This window comes from Calonectris borealis, chromosome 3, assembly GCF_964195595.1.
Source record: "Calonectris borealis chromosome 3, bCalBor7.hap1.2, whole genome shotgun sequence".
Lineage (NCBI taxonomy): Eukaryota > Metazoa > Chordata > Aves > Procellariiformes > Procellariidae > Calonectris > Calonectris borealis.
In genome coordinates, this window is record NC_134314.1 from 94,832,626 (window position 1) to 94,851,540 (window position 18,915).

The following is an 18,915-nucleotide window of genomic DNA, read 5'->3' on the forward strand; positions in this document are numbered from 1 at the left end:
AATCCTTCAGTTTTAGGAGGTCTGGTAGATATCTTCAGCTAAGGGTATGCCTCCTCCTTGAAGTTACAGGCACAGACATATTTGATCCAGTCTTTTCAGATTATTTTCTGTTTTGTCAATTCACAAGCACAGTATGAACCCTACATACTCAGGCAATAATCAGGATCTGACAACAGTAAATGTTCTCGTTCTATCCAGCATCAGAAGCGCAGAATTCGACTAAACACGCGAACAATCTTGGAACATTTATAAGCGCACGCGGAGGCTGGCTTGCCATAGCGACTCCCTCGTCTCTCTCGGGCAAGAAAGGTATTGACTGAGTTGTACTGCTTGGACAAAACATGCTCTAGGCTAACCAACAGAGCATTACTAATGCAGATACTCTGACATACTTCAGTTACACTTCCTTTAAAGAGTTTTAGAGAATAAACAAAGTAACAATATTAATAGGAACACAAGAAACTGCTTCATAATTAGCTTTAAAAGCTAATTTATTTAGATTTTTTGTGTTGTGAAATTGTAACACTAGAGCAAACTTATTGATTGGTTTTGGCTTTTTTGTTTTGGGCATTTTTGGGTTTTTTTTTGTGGTTGTTGGTTGTTTGGTTTTTTTTAATAAATCAAGAGGGTGAAAGACACACAAGACTTGAATAGTTTGCCATGGGAAAAGCATCTTTATCACACTGCACGCTTAGATTAAATAACATCACTCACTGGCTCTCAAAGTTCTTTGCCAACATGTAGAAAGGAACAAAGCTTATTCTTATATGCTAAATAGCCTATCAGTTATTTTGAACAATAGGTGACAATGTTTCACATCGCTGGAAAGATGAAATTTTGTGGTAATGTAAAACAAAATCCCATCCATTAAAATAATCATGTATACATTAATCTAAAGTATATTATTTCGATGTTGTAATGTTACTGCAAGGTAGAACATAATGATATGACAAATCCCATCCCTTCTCCCCAATACAATACATACAGTTTATTCTTTCCTTATGTCTCTCAAGGTGAGAGATCAGCATGATTCCCTACCTGAATCTTGCATTCTTCTACTTGGTGGAAATTAAAATAATGCAATCTTCAAAATTACTTTAAACACCCTAACTTCTAAAATCACATTCTCTGATTTTGCATAAAAACTGCAGCTTATTATTCCACTTGATACAAGACACTAAAGCCGCCATAGCCTGAGACTGTAAAGATAATCTTCCTTCAAATAAGGCAGAATTTATTAGAAATGCCCAGTACCGCTAGGTAAACAAGCTGTATCTGAATTTCAAATATCACCAATGAAGAGCAATATTGAAGGTACATGACCTGTTTCAGAAGAGTCAGATGAAGACATTGTAAATAGTGAAGTAGTACATCTTAATGAGAAGAACACTGAAAACAAAGAGTTGGCTCAGAAATATGGTAGTGAGGAAAAACTGCAATGTGGACAACTTCAATATGAGCTACAAAGTCTTAGTTCAAAGCATATAGATTTCAGAAATTTAAAACGCCTATTGTAGCTCATGACACGCTTGAAAATTTGTACCTTTTCCTAAGCTGTTTTCTGCCAAACGGAAATGCAACTGAGTCATGATTAAAAATAAAAGTATCCTTCAGGCAATCAGACTCTGTGTACCATCTCATCATTTTCCAGGAGCGATTTATTAGCTGGAATGTAAGAGTACAGGTAACAAAATTAATATGAACAATTTTTCAGCACATGCAACTTTGACAAATGCTTAAAAAGCATGGAATATGTTTTATGTGATCACTAAGTTTTTAAAAGATACTGTAGTGGTTTTGGCTGGGACAGAGTTATATTTCTTCAGAGTAGCTGGTATGGGGCTATGTTTTGGATTTATGCTGAAAACAGGTTGATAACACAGGGATGTTTTGGTTATTTTGAGCAGTGCTTGCACAGCGTGAAGGCCTTTCTTGCTTCTCACACCACCCCACCAGCGAGCAGGCTGGGGGTGCCCAAGGAGCTGGGAGGGGACACAGCTGGGACAGCTGGCCCCAACTGACCAAAGGGATTTTCCATACCAGGAAGGGGGGAAGTTCGGAGTGATGGCGTTTGTCTTCCCAAGTAACTGTTACGCATGATGGAGCCCTGCCTTCACGGGGATGGCTGAACACCTGCCTGCTAATGGGAAGTAGTGAATGAATTCCTTGGTTTGCTTTGCTTGCGTGCGTGGCTTTTGCTTTACTTATTAAACTGTCTTTATCTCAACCGACAAGTTTTCGCAGTTTTACCCTTCCGATTCTCCCTCCTACCCCGCTGGTGGGAGTGAGCGAGCGGCGGTGTGGGGCTGAGCTGCCCACTGGGGTTAGCCCACAACACCATGATACTGCTTTTGGCTTTGAATGGCAGTGCAGCCACAGGTGGGGCTCTCCGACTTTGATAACAGGCCTAAGGCACAAACAAGAATTAAGCACCATAAAATCTAGCAGCCTTCTGGTTCCCACAAGCAAATCTGCATCAAGTGACAAGAGTATCATATCTGGAGATAATTAGGTAAGATTGACAGAGAAGAAATCAGTGAGCAGGCTCTGTGTACAACTGTCTACAGCAAGCTAGGAAGAAAGTGCTCAGGCCAGATGTATGTCTGAAAGTCTATCCTTCTCTCCATCGAGCGTAGGGAGATCCTTCTGTGAACCTGGACTCCAAAGCTGTGATCCTTTTCTGAGGAACTCCTGTGAATACTGGTGCTGATAATCCCTCTTTATATAATGATCTGTTCTTTAAGGCGCTTGCTCTTAAGCAAGAGATTGAAGTTCAACTCCTTTTTTTAATGGGACTTCAAACCTAAGGAGAGGTCCCTACCCACAGGGAGCCAGGCCAGGCTGCGGCACGGCCTTCTCTGCCGCTGTGCTATACATGGCAGACAAGGTGTGAGGCCACTCGGTGAATCAGAGAAAAGCATCCAACAGCTCATCACTCAGGAACCATAGTTCACGTCCTATACATTGAAAAAGTTACAGGCTGAACACCCTCCTCCCTCCAAAGGCTCTTGTTATGAAATGACTACAAGACATCATCATGAGATCAAAGTATACTTAAGGCTGCAGGAGTGAACAATTTCAGTAACCCTGTATAGTTCAGAGTCCAACTTTGGAAGTTTAGCTGCCTTAGCATTTGCTTTCTATTTACATATTCATACAAAAACCACATCCCATAAGAAAACAAATGAATCTTAGTTAACTTAGTATTTTCTTTCTTGCAACTAAGGGAATAAGAAACAAGCAGTTGTGGGATTGGAAGTGCTGGAGTGAGTAACTTCTCCACTCTCTGTACCCTCTGTATGCTACAAATCAACCGATATGGAAATAAAAGAAAACCTTTAACCGCATAATAAAACATTTGATTTGATCTTGATTCTTTTAGATACTTAAGAATAAGATCAAACTTTGCATAGTTTTGCAATTACTTTTCACCTGTTCAAGTAGTGAGAACAAGTATGTTCACCTCTAAGATGAGTGGTATTCTCCTGCCTCCCACACTACATGCTTGCAATTATTGTAGTCCTCTGAATTAGAAAAAACAGAGGAAACAAGCTAAAGACCATATTTTTAACAGATCACATTTACTAACATACAATACAGGTATCTTTTATGCTGATTAAATCGACATAAATGCATATGCTAATTATTTTCAATAGCCACACCGAGTCATTTTTCTACAAGTGCTTTGCAAGGACCACTGACCAGACTTACTTGTGTATGCTGAATTACAAGATAATTTAAAAGCTTTGATTACTACAAGGTGAAGGGGGGAAAAAACAGCAGAAAGCCCAAACCCTAAATGAACAAAAAACTTTAGAGCACTTTGTTAGTGGGTGACACAAGCTTGGGCAAACCTGATTAAGCTGAGACATAGGAATGATGAAGAATTAACTGTATAATCAAAATACTGTGCCAAACTATGAATTTTAATTATATTGCTCACTGAGGAAGAGACATGGCAGACAAAAACGGGGAGGGCAGACATTAAAAACACTACAGGCAGTTTTTCCAGTGAAATTAGAAATTGTTCACTTTCCTGTCAGGAACAAAGCAGCCATATATAACACAAAGTTATCTATAAATCTTTATGTGATAGGAAAGTAAAAGAACCACAATTCAAGGGCTAGACTAGCTCCTCTGTCAACAGACTTTAGACTCAGCTAATAGACTGGGGGGAAGACAAAAAGAACCCTGAACCATTCTTCAAAGAGAAAACCTTGATCACTTTGGGGGGTTTAAAAGTACTTCCCTGGCAGGTGAACAGGCCTGCAGCATGAGAATTTTGCCCCTTTAGAATACATTTTATTTTGGTTTCTGGCCCTGTTTGAGAATAACAGATATTGATAGTATTTAAGTGCTGTAAGAATTTCATCCATATGTCACAGTAGTCACAGTTAGTTATGCTACACTTGGCCCTGAGATGCCCACGGCAGGAATACCAGAAAAATCTGTATCCTTCTTCTTTCTTTTTTTTTTCCCCACTAAGAAGAAAATTATCTTAACTAGAGGAAAACAACATGTTCTACTGGATCTTGGTAGAATCTTAACTTAAACTACTAAAATTTGAATGAACTGTCTGGGTTGATTAATTAGGCCACAGGACAATGCCCTCATCCATCCCCTGTTTTTCCCAGAGCAATTCTTCACCTTTACACAAAACTATGACTTGGGCAATCTGTTGTGCCTACAAATACTCACATTTCTGGAAAACTGTATTATGTTTCACGTCTGCTGTTTACATTTGTACAGCTGACACATTTAATTCAGATAACAGCTGCTGCTGAGCATACCACTGATTCAGCTGTGGATAGCCTGGAGGGCTACTAATACCAAAGCTCGGCTGCCTGCATCAGAACAGTACTTAGGACATATGTGTCAAAGCATAAAAATATCCTAAAACTCTAGGATCCGTTTTTAATCCTTCATTATAATAACAGCAGTAAGATACAGACAAACTCTGGAATATATTAAGCACCGATTCCAATCCCTTGAGAATATTGAGACAAAAGACTAAGTAAAGAGAGGTAAAGGAAATTAACTGGTATTTTGCACTGATATCCACTCTAAGTTACTATCAGAGCAACTCAAAACAGCAACAGCGAACTAAAATAAAGAACTAAATCCAGTATGTACCAAACGAGCTCTTAAGAACTTGGCATTTCATTTCCCTTTGTGGAGCATTTGGTATGAGACACCAGTGCTAGTCCTACATACCTCATATCTCCTCTGACTGCTTAGAAACCGCTAACATTCACATTCTGATCACTGCCACAGAGATGCACGAGATACAGCCCAGCACACATTAGAAGACATTGTGTTTGTCTTTCAGTGGAAAAGGAAACCGTGCTATTCACTGCCATCTAAACCCCATTTATTAACAACTCCGTAAAACATATAATCCTTCAGACTCACACAGCTGAAACAACAGGCTCATGGCAGGAGGATAAAAAAAGCAAGGAGGAAAAATCTATTGCCAGAATTAAATAATGTGGAAAAACAGTGGACATAAATAAATGTATAAAATAAAGAATTAAGCCAGAACAAACGTGGAAAGCACTTGTGGCTTTTGACAGGAGACAATTTTCCTGCACTTAGATGACAAAGTCTAAAGGAAATCCCTGCTGCAAATATAGAAAACAACAGTGACAAATCAAATAAAACACTTAATACAAGACAAAATCATTGAACTGTAATAGGAAAAGCATACGTAACACCTGCAAAGCCTGTACAGTAACAAACATTTTCACCTTCGCAACTGATGCAAATACAAGCAACAGTGTAGAAGTTTGAAAACACAACGCATTTCTCTCTGTAATTTGCTAAAATGTGTATCCAGGTATAATATAATGCTGCGGCATTCAAGTGGCTAAAAATATTGATAGAGAATAATTATACAGCATATGTAATTGTTTGTGCATATATATAAACAGCGTATCAACCAAGTAACCAATGTTTCTGAAAATATTTAACCAAATTAACATTGATGTGCATGGGAATGTAAGTAACATTTGCATGATAATGCATTTTGTGTTCCATACATAAGAATAATGAGCTTATAAGCGGTCATTTTTTCATTACTGCTTTCCAATTTTTTTTCTTTTTTTAAGCAGAAAACCTCAAATTTGAGGTAAACTTGCTTGAATCTGAATCTTCACATTGTGTGCATCTCTAGTTCCATTCAATTTCTCAAATCGGAACTTGGCTCTGCAGGTTTTGTTTCAGGTCAGATCTCAACCCAAAACAGTTCTGTATCCCAGAACCTGTCTAGATATGGGCAGGAATCTGTAATTTCACCTGATCTCATAATGGACTTCCCCCACATGAATTCAAAATCTGTTAGGAGAAGATACTAAGACTTTGATGCCATGAAATCTGTATTTAACCCTATCCCTGATTCGACTTTGCAGCCAAATCCAACTTAAATATCACCTTCATTTATCTTAATGCCATCTCTGTTGAATACATAAAATAGGACCCTAATAAACTAAATTTTATATAAAAAAGTAGTTCTTTTAAATAGAGAAGAAAGCATTGTTCCTCAGGAAGTATGGTTCTAGCACAAAGTGGACATGGGATTTAGAGAGCAGACATGAGCTTGCTCTGCATACCTTCCAGGCTGGTGTGTTATGGAGCCAGATTCTTTCCGAAATGCACATAATTTGCAACAGGACTTGTTTTCTTTGAATCACAGTATATCCTGATGTGGTTTCATGGCTTTGGGTCAATTTAACTTAGGCTTCATTATATATATACATTGTAGCCTCCACGTTTTTAAACGTGTTGAATAAAACAGAAGAAAATACAGGCAAGTTGTGTTCAATGAAATCTAAGAATGTTTTCCATTTTCCCCAGCTTCTCATGTTCCACCAGCCTGCGAATTTAACATGCAATAACTATTTTCCTGCTCCAAGGACACCTCAGTAAGAGCTGTCTAGATCTAGACTGGAGTCAGACTATATATGGTATGACAAAGAAATACTTGAAAAGTTTTAGAACAAAGTGATCTAGAAGCAAGTGGACCAAAAAAAAAAAAAAAAAAAAAGATATATCAACCTGCATCAAGGTAGCTCAACAAAGAAATAATTATGGTTTTGACCTGTGTTTAAAAAAGCAAGGAATTTAGAAATTCTTCCTATAAAACTGTAGTGAAGATACATACAGAAAATTGTATTTAGCTCTGGCGTCTCAGTATCTGACAGAAAATAAAGAAGGGTGGATTTTTTAAGAGGATGAAAATGATAATAAAAAGATGGCAACTACTGAAAGAACCCTTTTTACATAAGGTTTGTTTGGATGAATCATTACTAATCAGAAGTACAGCAACTCTAGGTATTTGAGCACATAAGCAGAAGAGAGTAAAAGAAGACCTCTAGGGCTCTCAAAAGGGGGTCATAAACGCACACAAAAAGTGAAACGTTAAAATAAATAAATAAAAAATAAAATAAAAACCAGCCAACCAAAAAACCCCCCCACAAACAGTAAAACTTTTTACTTACTGAGAAATATATCCAAGGATATATGCAAGGAACCCTACCATTTGTTATGGTAAAATTATACCAGAAAAGTGCTAAGCACTACCTGAGTGGAATCAGCTAAGTACTGGTAACATAAAAATGACTGGATACATCTTTTTCATCAATATTTTTATGATTTGAAAATTTGTACCTATGGATACAACTCCTTGTAGTTGGAGGTGGTTAGAAAATTGATTAAAAGTATTGCTGGTTCAATTTGTAATTTGCTGCGCAAACAATTTTGGAATGCTGAAATGTGAGGTAATTCATTAAGCTGAGTCTGCTTTATACATTTAAAACATTTATGATAAAGCATTTAGTGTTAATATTCAAGTGGTTTAGATCTGAGGCAAGGATGGCTTTGTTAATTAGTTCCTTAACTAAAGAGATAATCATACAGTTATTAAAACCCTTGTACTATTCAGTGATTTACAGATTTACAGTGATTTACAGATGCCACGCCAACAGCAACTATGTCACTTAAAAGAAACATCAACTTAAATTCTTCAACAGTAGAAGCAATGTTTGTAGGAGCAAAACCCCTTAAAAAAAAAAAAATCACAAGTAATGCCCTACTTAAACTAGTGGAATATCAGTTCTGGTTGCTTTGGTGTTCCTTTTTAACATAATTAAAGTGTGCAACACCTGTTCTGCTCCTGACAACACACAGCTTAACCAAACTCTCACCAGGATCATTCTTTAGATGCATTTTAGAAGTTATTTAGTGAAGACTCAAATTCACATGGAAATATATATCACACACTACGAAATGGAAGAGAAGCCTCATTGGAAATTATAAGATACATTCTTCACACTGGTGAAAAAAATGTCTGATGTGAGACAGATCAGTGAAAGGATCCACCAGTTATTTCTAAATTCACTAAGTTCTGCATTTTATGAGAAAAATCTGACATGGTATCAATTAGCAGTATCACCTGCTACACATATATATGGTTGCAACCTCAGAGCTATAAAACAAAGGAAAAAAGAAATATTATTTATGGGACTGTTCATCAGACATGGACAGTGCAGCAGATTCAATCTCGTTAAGCTTCATAGGTCTAGTTATTTTTAAATCAAATTGTATTTTACTGGAAATAATAGATAACATGGCAAAAGAAGATCATAAATTTGGATTACAAGTAGGTCTACATTAATGTGCACAAACACTCCTACACAGCTCAGCAGCAGTGAGATGGTGGAAGAGAAGGGCAGTGACTTCCAGTATCTGTATACACATAATAAAGTCTCCACAAACTCAAGGTCCTGTGAGAAGAGTTGGGTTACGGTTAAAGACAGAGAATTTAAGACAGACAACTACTTTAACGTAAGTATTTCTTGTTCTTGCTGCTTCTTTTTCCACTCTTTTTTTTTTGTGATTTGTTTTAGCTGTAGAGTAGAACCACATTTATCATATCAATTTGCCACATTTCTCTTGCTGATTTAATAAGCAATCAGGAGAACTGTTTGATTAATTCAGAACCGTACTTCACATCGCACCAGTTCAACTGATTACAATGGATATTAGCTCACTGAAACACTACCATCAGGCTGGAGCGGTACATTGGGTGCCATAGCCCCAAGAAAATGTTATCATTTTGTTAAAATGTAGTTCTTGATCTCCTACAATAGAAAATAATTTGTTTGACATGTCTACGAACTACGCCACTAAAACTTGTGAGCAGGTGAGCAGACCTGCAGAAGACAGAAATATATTTACTGAGCTACTGAATTCAGGTCTCTTCAACTGGTTCCTTCACCAAAGAACAATTTGATTTAATAACCAGTCATATAGTTCCCTTCATATGGTAAAACATGTAAAAATAAAAAACTGTTTTAAATCTAATGTCATAAATCCTAAAATCAATTTCGAGGCAATGGAAGAAGAACAGAATAAATGGTAACCAGAAGAATAAGACCTTTCTTTTAAACCTTATTTCTTCTATTTTAAGTGTAATAGAAAATAAAGTTCTCACTTGTCCAAAATTTGCTCACCATTGAGTGAGTTGCAGATAGGTTCCTTCTAGGCGATACTTATCCATCATAATAAATAAGCACCTGAAAATTAGCCATGAAGTTTCATTCTGTTGAAACACACCTCAAATCTAACAGCTGAAGTTTCTACGCTTTTCATGAAATGGTAAAAATCATTACATTTTTGGAAATCAGTTTGGTTTTGCGTGCTCTTTGGCTCACATCTTATCTTCAAGCTAATCTTATTTTGCACTAGAATAGTTTGCTGATGATTCCAGCTCAAATGAACAACGACTGAACATCTTTACCAATACATGCAGTAAAGCCAAGGTGCAATAAACTTTTGCATGTAATTCTGTATTAACATAACTCCTTCAACCATTCACCAAAAAGCTTCCACTATTTCTGTCAATATGTGCAGCTCAAGCCATATAAGACAAGCTGGTGCCAGAAGTACCTAGAAAAGAGAGCTGAATGAAGGAATTACCTTTCATTTTGTCTCAAGACAGCAAACAACATATTTCCACTGAAAAATTAAGAAGTTAGGATGTATTTACATTCAAATAATGTTTCACCAGAGTTATTGGATTTTTGCAGGAAAATCAAAGAGTTACAGGTTGTCACACATTATCACCTATATCAGTGGTGGAAGAAATATCTCACTGGGGTGAATGCAGCAATTTGTCGTTTATTCAACACCTTCAGGTCACCACAGCTTGACGTAACAGGACACCAACAACACAATACACTCAGACTGCGTTACAGTGAAGGGCATTACCATTGTGAACAGCTCTACGGAGAGAATTTTATGAAAGTAACTAAGCACTGATAGAGAGGATCATATTGCATGTTTGTATCAGTTACAACAACAAACCTGCCTTGATCTTCCTTTGTAATACCTTTCAAATACTTAATAACAGATCCCACAGAGCACTGAAAGGACATGAAGATGTCAGTACTTGCCTGTGCACAAATATTTCTAACAGTTGCAGGATGACTACTGCAGTGAAGTAAGTTTTATGGCCATGGAAAAAAAACCCTAAAGTAATAACTTCCTTCACTATGAACAAAGAATCTTTTATTTGGGAATCAAACAGAGCTTTGTCTGGATACCTACTTAAAAGCAGAATGCATTAAGCCATCATCCTTTTAGCTATCTATATATTAAGGAGTGCCAGAGAGAGATTTCATGAACTGTTTCAAAAAAGTAACATAAACTCACTGCGTATAAAAATTGTACTGAAAATGCTGAAAGTTGCAAATTGATAAGCTTAGAGCCAAGTAATGAAAAAATAAAGATTCCTTAAAAAATTTTAATGATCTACGTAGGATTCTCTAATGTAACAAACTTTTTTCTTCTCCATAAACCTCTCCCTTTTTCAGTCCAGAGGACATGTAGTACTCAGAAAGGATAAGCCTTCTTTTCCCAGTTTAATGCTGTAACTGAAATATTTCCACCACTTATGAAGGTACTGTATAAGGCCCCAATTCAGGTAAATCTTCTTGGTATTTTTTCCTCTATCATTAAATTTGGTACTATGTTCAAGACGAAAACCACGCAAATATAGCTCTAAATAACAATTTTTTCTCTCTCTCTAAAAAGAAAATGCAAAAGAGAGTTTTTTAAGTGCTCCAATCCATCTAAACTCTTACCACAATATGCCCGATACCACCTTATAAACTTGGGTCCCACATCTGTTTTCACCTCGATAGCAGCTGGAAGAAGAATTCTGCCCATACAGCACATCTCTAGCACTGACAAATCAGAGCTCCCAAAACAAAACCACGACGTTCAGTTTAACGGGAAGTTTTTTTTTTCCACTTCTGTCTGCTTTGGAGTATTGCTGAATTTACTTAGCTAACACTTTAAAATGTGACTCCTCAATGAAGAAATAAACCACTATCCTTGAACCAAAAAGTCAGAAGTAAAAAAAGGAGGGGGGGGGGGGGGGGGGGAACCAGTCTTTTCAATAGTCCCTATCCTGCATAGCAGGTGAGATAGTGAGAATGAAATTAGTGATTTAGGATATTAGCTCTAACAATTGTACAGCCTATCAGACACCTGCAGTTACACATTTGCGTTGGAAAAAAAACTGCTGAGCTGCTGTATTCACATGCTTGTTTCACCATATCTACCCTCAGGATATCTGATAGCTCTCCACTGTTATTACCTTGTATCTGGCCTTCCCAAAGTGGCTATGAGCATACACAACTCTCTCATATTCGAAATCCAATTAGATCATTACAGCGTTACACTGGAACAACTGCCATCGAAAGGCATTAGCTTGTATCGTATCTTCTTCAAGAAGATTTTTTTCCTCTAAATAATACGATTCTTGCCTCAGAAGTGACAGCGGTGCTCTGTGGTAAAGAGTATCTTTTAAAGGAATCTTAACATGCAGTTATGTGAATCTCAATTCTGTAGACATAACCTTCATTAGCATACCAATTCAATTTACCTGAATGTGCACTATTACCTTTTAAACCATGCACTTCACTTTATTAAGCTGATAATTTGAACTCAGTACTGCATTATTTTGATATGCAGCTAAAAGAGAAGAAGTTTATGTATTTTATTCTTATATATTAATGTAGTGAAAACATGTTTCAGGAGACAGCTCTTCATTATACTTCAATGCTTTATTCCTAGCTGTAATTGATGTCAGTTATGACTAGGAGGCTATCATCAGGATAATACTATCTTTTCCTCCATAACATTATTATTCTCAGTATAATGAAATAAATCTCTTTTTGGAAACAGCAGCAGTCAATATTATTTATTGCTATATTTTCATTAACTAGAAATTTACAGGGAATACTGGACTGACTTATTTTTGTCCTTCATGGAGTGGAACCTTTGAACTTCAGAACTAAGGTTCCCCCATCACATGCCCTTCTGGCCTCCCTTACCTATGCCCAAAGTCAAATTTTCACACTTCATTTTCAGATCTCTTACTATACCTCCTCCGCTCAGCTCATGCCCGCTTTCCCTCACCTTGGCAGCTCACTTAGCGTTAGTGTTTCCCATTTCCCTGCTAGGTCACGTATCCTGAAATAGATGATATATTTGATATATTCAAAATGAATCTTGATATACTTAGAATATAGCCTCCAAATTCTAGTTGAAATCAGTAACTAACCTATGTACTTTTCACCATAAAATGTTTAAGAACACTACTGCCTCCATATTTAGCAGGTAATCGTGGTATTGATTTATGTAATCATAAATCTCCTTTCATGTATACTCTATCCATCTATTTCATATCTGATCGTAAAGCTTTCTTGACTTCCTGCAACTCCCAACAGCTCAACTATATCAACCCCAAACTCAAACTTCCTGATCATTTTTTTGTATTACTTTATGTTGCTTTTTTTAAATATTACTCCAGAGAAGGCTGGTCAGTGTTTCTACCTAAATACACAGAGCTGACTCTCAATATCTCACTTTCAGATTCTTAACATCAACTCAGGAAAGGGGTGGATAAGACAAAAGAAGTCAACAGTGCCAAAATGTTAGTGAAACATTGGTTTATAGAAACCTTTTAAACTGGTTTCAGGGAAAAGAGTCCAGGAGTGTGCTTACTTAGCAAAAGTAACTGAAGCATAGGGAAACAAGTCATGGTAATTTTAATGCCTCAGTACCATTGTTTTTACACCCTACATTATGGATTAAAGCACATACAAGTCTTACAAAGAACCCTCAGAATGTCAGTAGCTGAAACCTGCATCCCTACAACTCACCTGCTATTATTATCCATGGTAGCCAGATTAAGTTAAAATGTGCATGCCTAACTCATGTTAGGATCACATTTTCATTTTGTTATATACACATACCATAAAAATAGGATTTCTACATGATCAAACTACATTTAAAATGATCAGGGATTCTACTATATTTGCTGATTTTCCACAAATAAATAAATAAAATAAAAAATATAGTGGTTGGATATGAACAAATTTCAACTCTAATAATTTTACATAGCTGGAATACTAATAAACATTTGCCCAATGTCTGATTCCATTTTCTATATGTAATGATCAAATCCATATATTAAGCACTGTGTGAAAACATTACAATTAGATACTATTTAAAGATGCATGTCTGTACATGACAAGCAATTTGGGCAACAAACAGATAACAAAATGCATAATGCTAAGAGAAGATCAACTGGCATAAAAGACTTGACATCTACTTCTGTTTCAAGAGAGATATTTAAGACAAAAAGAAAAAACAACAAAAAACCCTCAATCAACCAAACAACCCCACAGCATGACTATAACTAAGGAAAGAGTAGAAATAGTAGGAAGAGCAAGAAAAAGAAAAAGAAGAGAAAATGCAGTGAAAATTAATAAACAGGCAGTTCCATATTATTCTATACTTTTCTCATTCCAAAACATCTTTTTAAAGGAACTTGCTTTTAAAGTCATATTTAAACTCAAAGCAAAAAGCAACAAAAAAAAAATTTTCTTTTCCCATACAAATGAGTGTGATTTTACTATGACACCTCTTAACATGTTTAGCTTCAGACTTTAAAATATTCACCATGTTTTGTGAAGGAAGGAGAAGAAGAAAAAAAAAAAAAGACCTTTCAAGAATTGGTTATCCCCCTTAGCACAACAACCTCATGTTTGAGTTTATCTGGCTGGAACCCACCTGTGCCCCATCAGACATTATGGAAAGCATAAAGGGGCATTACTACATTTATTTTATTTCTCACGACACAAAACTCTGTTCTCCCGTGCAAGTGAAAATATCTCATCAGGTGTGCATTGCCAATGTTAATTTGTACGAATTCAAAGTTTTTTTTATTATAAATAATACACTATTGTTGTAGAATGTCAGTATTCTAAAAGGTAAACCCTGTGCATATGCTTTTAGTTCCACAACTACAGCTTCGGTTTTCCACCTCTGTTTCAAAGCAATAATGTTGCACATACATAAACAGGAGAGGACATCTACAATGAATAAATAAAATGCAAAAGTATGTTTTATTACACTGCAAATGGAAAGCACTTTAGCTGCACCTCTACTGTGACTCGTTTGTTTTGCATTAGTGAAGTCTAGGAACATGCCTGTTCTACACCAAAATTCAATCTCGAAATGACTCATATTCTCATAAATACTAATGCTAAAGGCCTGAGACACATTTAAATTAGAAGTCAAAGTTAAACCTTCATGACTTTTGAAATATTAAACCATCATCATCAAAAATACATTTTTAGAGGTATTACATAAATTTTATGCTGTCATGTCCCTTTCCAGAAAGAGACATTCCAGACCTGCACTTCAATAAAAGGTTTGGACTACAGACTGAACTTTATTCAAATAAAAGGCTGAGACTGAAAACCTGGTGAACCCTTCGGCCTGGAAAAAGCAGCCTTGCTTCTGCAAGAAACATACAGTTTAAACTACTCATTTTTGAGAGCGAGTTCATACATGGCTAATGTACCCCTTTCTTTTTAAAACAGAAAGATTACTCGAAATATTCTGTTATCCATTTTCTTCTATATTTATACACATCTTATTGTTAGTGCCATAGGATTACAATTAAATTCTACACCAGTAGATCAGAATAAGCAAGCCTGATTTTCCTTACTGTCAATGGATTAATACTCTTTGGCTCTTCTTTTTTAAAAACTGTCTGTTCAAGACCTGTTTAACATCAGTATTCTCCACAGTATAGAGAATTCACTATATTATTGATAACCAATATAGGCTTGCACTCTTACTCTGCAATAAATTCAGCCTGAAAATTAACATTAAACCTGTCCCACGCTGTATGAGCACAGTTAGCAAAAAAAAACCAAAAACCTTTCTGTATCAGTGGAGATTAGAATGATGATACATCCTAAAAGAGGATACATTTGGGACAGAAGTCATTAGCACTAGCCATCATTAGCATGATCCCTGTGCAGAGGGCAGCAATGCACCAATTCTAACGACCACCTTAGAAGTCCCCACACTTGATACTTTGTTTTAAAGTAGAACATTTACTCCATGGTCAACACATTCAAACATAAAGAGAAAGAATTTCTACAACTGTATCTGAACACTAACTGGTGGAGACTCCTGAAGGGGGAACAACTATGTCAAAAAAGCAGCACATCAAAAAGTCGCATCATAAAAATTTCCACTCCTCCCACCCATCATAGAATACATGATCATATTCACTGGTGTTCCCTAATGAAAATTAAATGGTGTATATATATGTATACATATATATACGTACGCCTAAAACCATTAAGGAAGTCAGCACAAAGCCAGTTACCAGCTAGAATATTAGCTCATATTAGCTCATGAGCTTCAGATTTCAAAATAAGAAGTTGATTTAACATAGCATTCAACTACAAAGATCCAATAAAAATGCTTTAAAAGCTTGAAAGAAGAGGATTATGCACCTCATCTGCTCAAGGGCAAGCATAAACTAAAGGATGCTCATCTGATGAAGGTTAAAATGACAACATGCAATTGATGATTAAAGGAACTTTATATATATTCAGGCTTTCTGGTGTTTTTGAGGTGGAAAGAGGGGAAGGTTAACTTCCACAGAAATGTGGGTCAATCAAGTAAAACTGAGAATATCAGATACAAAGATAAATCATACTTGGATATTATTGTTTTGATATTATACTCATAAATTTCTTTTTCAAAATTTTTGGTTTGCCTGCAGGGTTTTGGTTGATTTGTTTGTTTTGGTTTTTTTAATAGAAATGTCTTGACTCAGAATGGGTGAATCTTACAAAATAATGCATTAGCCTCTTTCAAGCAGAAAAGAGGCATAGAAAGGATATCCTGGCATTTAATTTAATATCAATAATATTGCCAGTTAATGTCTACATTCAATAAATGTGTAAGTTAAAATATGGAGCAGGTAACCATCTAACATTTGATGCAAGTTAATTCCAACTTGCCAAATGCATTGGTTTTGACAAGGCCAAAACTCTTAGAGGAAACAAATTCATTCCCTTTTAAGGACATCCATACAAGGCAACAAAAGATCTGCCAGAATCATAAAAACTTCATCTTATTTAAATCTTTAAATATATGACAAACTTTCCAAACTTACACTTGACAAGAACTATGTATTACGATTACTTACTAAGGGTTTGGGCTTTTTTTATCCCCCTCAGTTGCAATGAATCATTCTATGAAGGTACGCAGCCTACGAGTTTAATAATACAGAATACAATAGACAACAAAGGGGGAAGTTTTCAAGTACCAATATGAAATTTCAAAGCAAACTGTCTCCTCCAAATACATGCATTACATTGTGCAGAAATCCACAGTCACAGAAGCAGGACCAGAGATTATCAAATTTAAAGGACAAATGACAACGATCTTGTCATTCCCAATCTCATATAAAAGAGAACATGATAATGATTTAATTCTTTTAAACTATATTGGGTTGGGGTTTTTTGCCAACCTTAAAATATCAATGTAGCTCTTATTCAATTCAAAGTCTCAGGCCCTTTCTTTTTTTTCTTTATAATCTCTGTTGAACTTAATTGCCTTGGCAATGCCAGAACACTGCCTGATCCTAACAGGTCAGCATTGATCGCTCTAAACCAATTGGTTCCTTCATTACAGAGAAAATGAAGTACAGAGAAAAGGCAGGTGTGCTCTCACAGAGTCAGCTGGACTTCAGCTTCTCTTGCCCTTCTTCTCCCTCATTAACTAGTAACCAATCGATCAGGAACCTGCTCAGAACCCACAAAAGCTATTCATCACTTCTGACATGGAATGGTTTTAAGAGGTCACTGAAGTAAAGAATATTTGAGGTATCTATCTTTAGAGCCTTTAGAGCTCATATGGTTTTTAAACCGACATCCAAGAGAAAGGAAAATCGAAACATTACACTCCTGTATAGTTCTAGTCTAAACCTCCAAAATAATCCAAAATAAAATCTCTGTCAGTTATTTGCTCAAGACAAGAATCTGTGGTGCAGGGTACCTAATTTTAAACGTTCTTTATTGTGAAGAACTTTGACGGATAGAGAGAAAGACCACAACTGGGAGAAAGAGCGCAGATGGCCCCACTCCCCGCTTCCAGCTCACTCTCTTCTGCACTTCCATGGTCTTTAGTTGAACAAATTCAGAAAGCCAGTGAATGTTCATCCTAAAGCTTTACAGATCATTTATACCTCCAACTTTTTAAATATTTGAACACTGCTTGTATTTCCAACCATTTCACATCACTTTTTCCTACTAGTCCCTTTCCTATCAAGCTCCACACTTCATTTGCCCATACAATTGCCACAGAACCCTTTTGCCTCATTTGACAAAAATTACTAACTGTTCAAATTACTCTTAAAAATTATTCTTCTTGAAAAGTTATCTGTACTGATCAGCTCTTACTCTAGTCAGTTATTCATGGTGTTTCATCTCTTTCTCCAATTGTAAACTCTGCAGAATATGCCTTGTTGTTATGCTTTGTTCACTAAAAGAGGTTTGTAATTTCACATTACTATCAGTTCAAAATACTGCCACCAAGGCGATTCAGGAGAAGAAATCAAAGAGATATTGTAGTAAATATATAAGCAGGGAACAAGACATTAGAAAGGGAAAAAACTAAAAAAAAAACACCTAAAGAAGAGGACCAAACAGCATAAGGGAACAAGAAACGAACAAAGGGAAGAGGCAGCAGACAACAAACAAACTGGGTGAAGAAACAAAGGAGAGTGGCACCGCTTTGATTAGGAAAAAGAAAATTCCAATGAAAGATTGCATAAAAGTTTCACTTACTTCTACTAAAAGAACCGGAAAAGAGAAACAGAGAACCAATATGTCACTTTATGGTACACTGAATGGGAGGAAAAATTTAAGAGAGCAGCAGAACATAAAGGTGTAATCCTTTTATTTGCAAATCAGCGTAAGAGCCATTTCTCTCCCAGTTACGTCTACAAATCTCACAAATTAAAAGAAAAGGTTTAGATTTTTATTTTGAACAAATCCATGGAAATGAATTGACTGAATCCGTAGAACATCATAAGGAAAAAGAGGTGTTTCATCTGTGTTCTTTGTAATAGAAACATGATGTGACCAGTGAAACTTATTTCAGTTGGGAAAAAATTTATCCATTATAACCTATTCATCCCAGACTACTATAACAATTGTTAATTACACAATAAAATGGAATTACCAAGGATCAATAAATTAACTAACTCTTTTGCTAAATATTTCCTCCCCTATGATAACATACAGAATCAGTTTGCTTTCTGCTGTTGTTTTTCACCCTCTTTTTTTTTGTTTGTTTGGGTTTTTTTTCCTTCTCTTTTTAAACCTTTGAAGCAACCATCCTGTGTATCATTCAAAGGCCATGATTTCTGAAGAGATGATATTACTACTCAGGAACACAGTCACCTGTGAAGCAAATCAATTTACCAATACAGGATACTATGTAAAGGGCTATTCACATGACCTAGGTCAG

General features: G+C 36.1%; 1 protein-coding gene across 3 annotated transcripts in view; it reads right to left on the reverse strand.

The window, feature by feature from the left end:
* BTBD9 (BTB domain containing 9) overlaps positions 1-18,915 on the reverse strand; it is a 130,292-nt gene that overhangs the window by 50,268 nt on the left and 61,109 nt on the right. The window contains exon 8 of one of the 3 annotated variants that reach the window (XM_075146798.1): positions 12,484-12,537. The exons of the other annotated variants lie outside the window; for them this stretch is intronic. Coding sequence (XP_075002899.1) covers positions 12,484-12,537 — 54 coding nt within the window. The remainder of the gene's footprint in view (positions 1-12,483; positions 12,538-18,915) is intronic. 3 annotated transcript variants of the gene reach the window in all.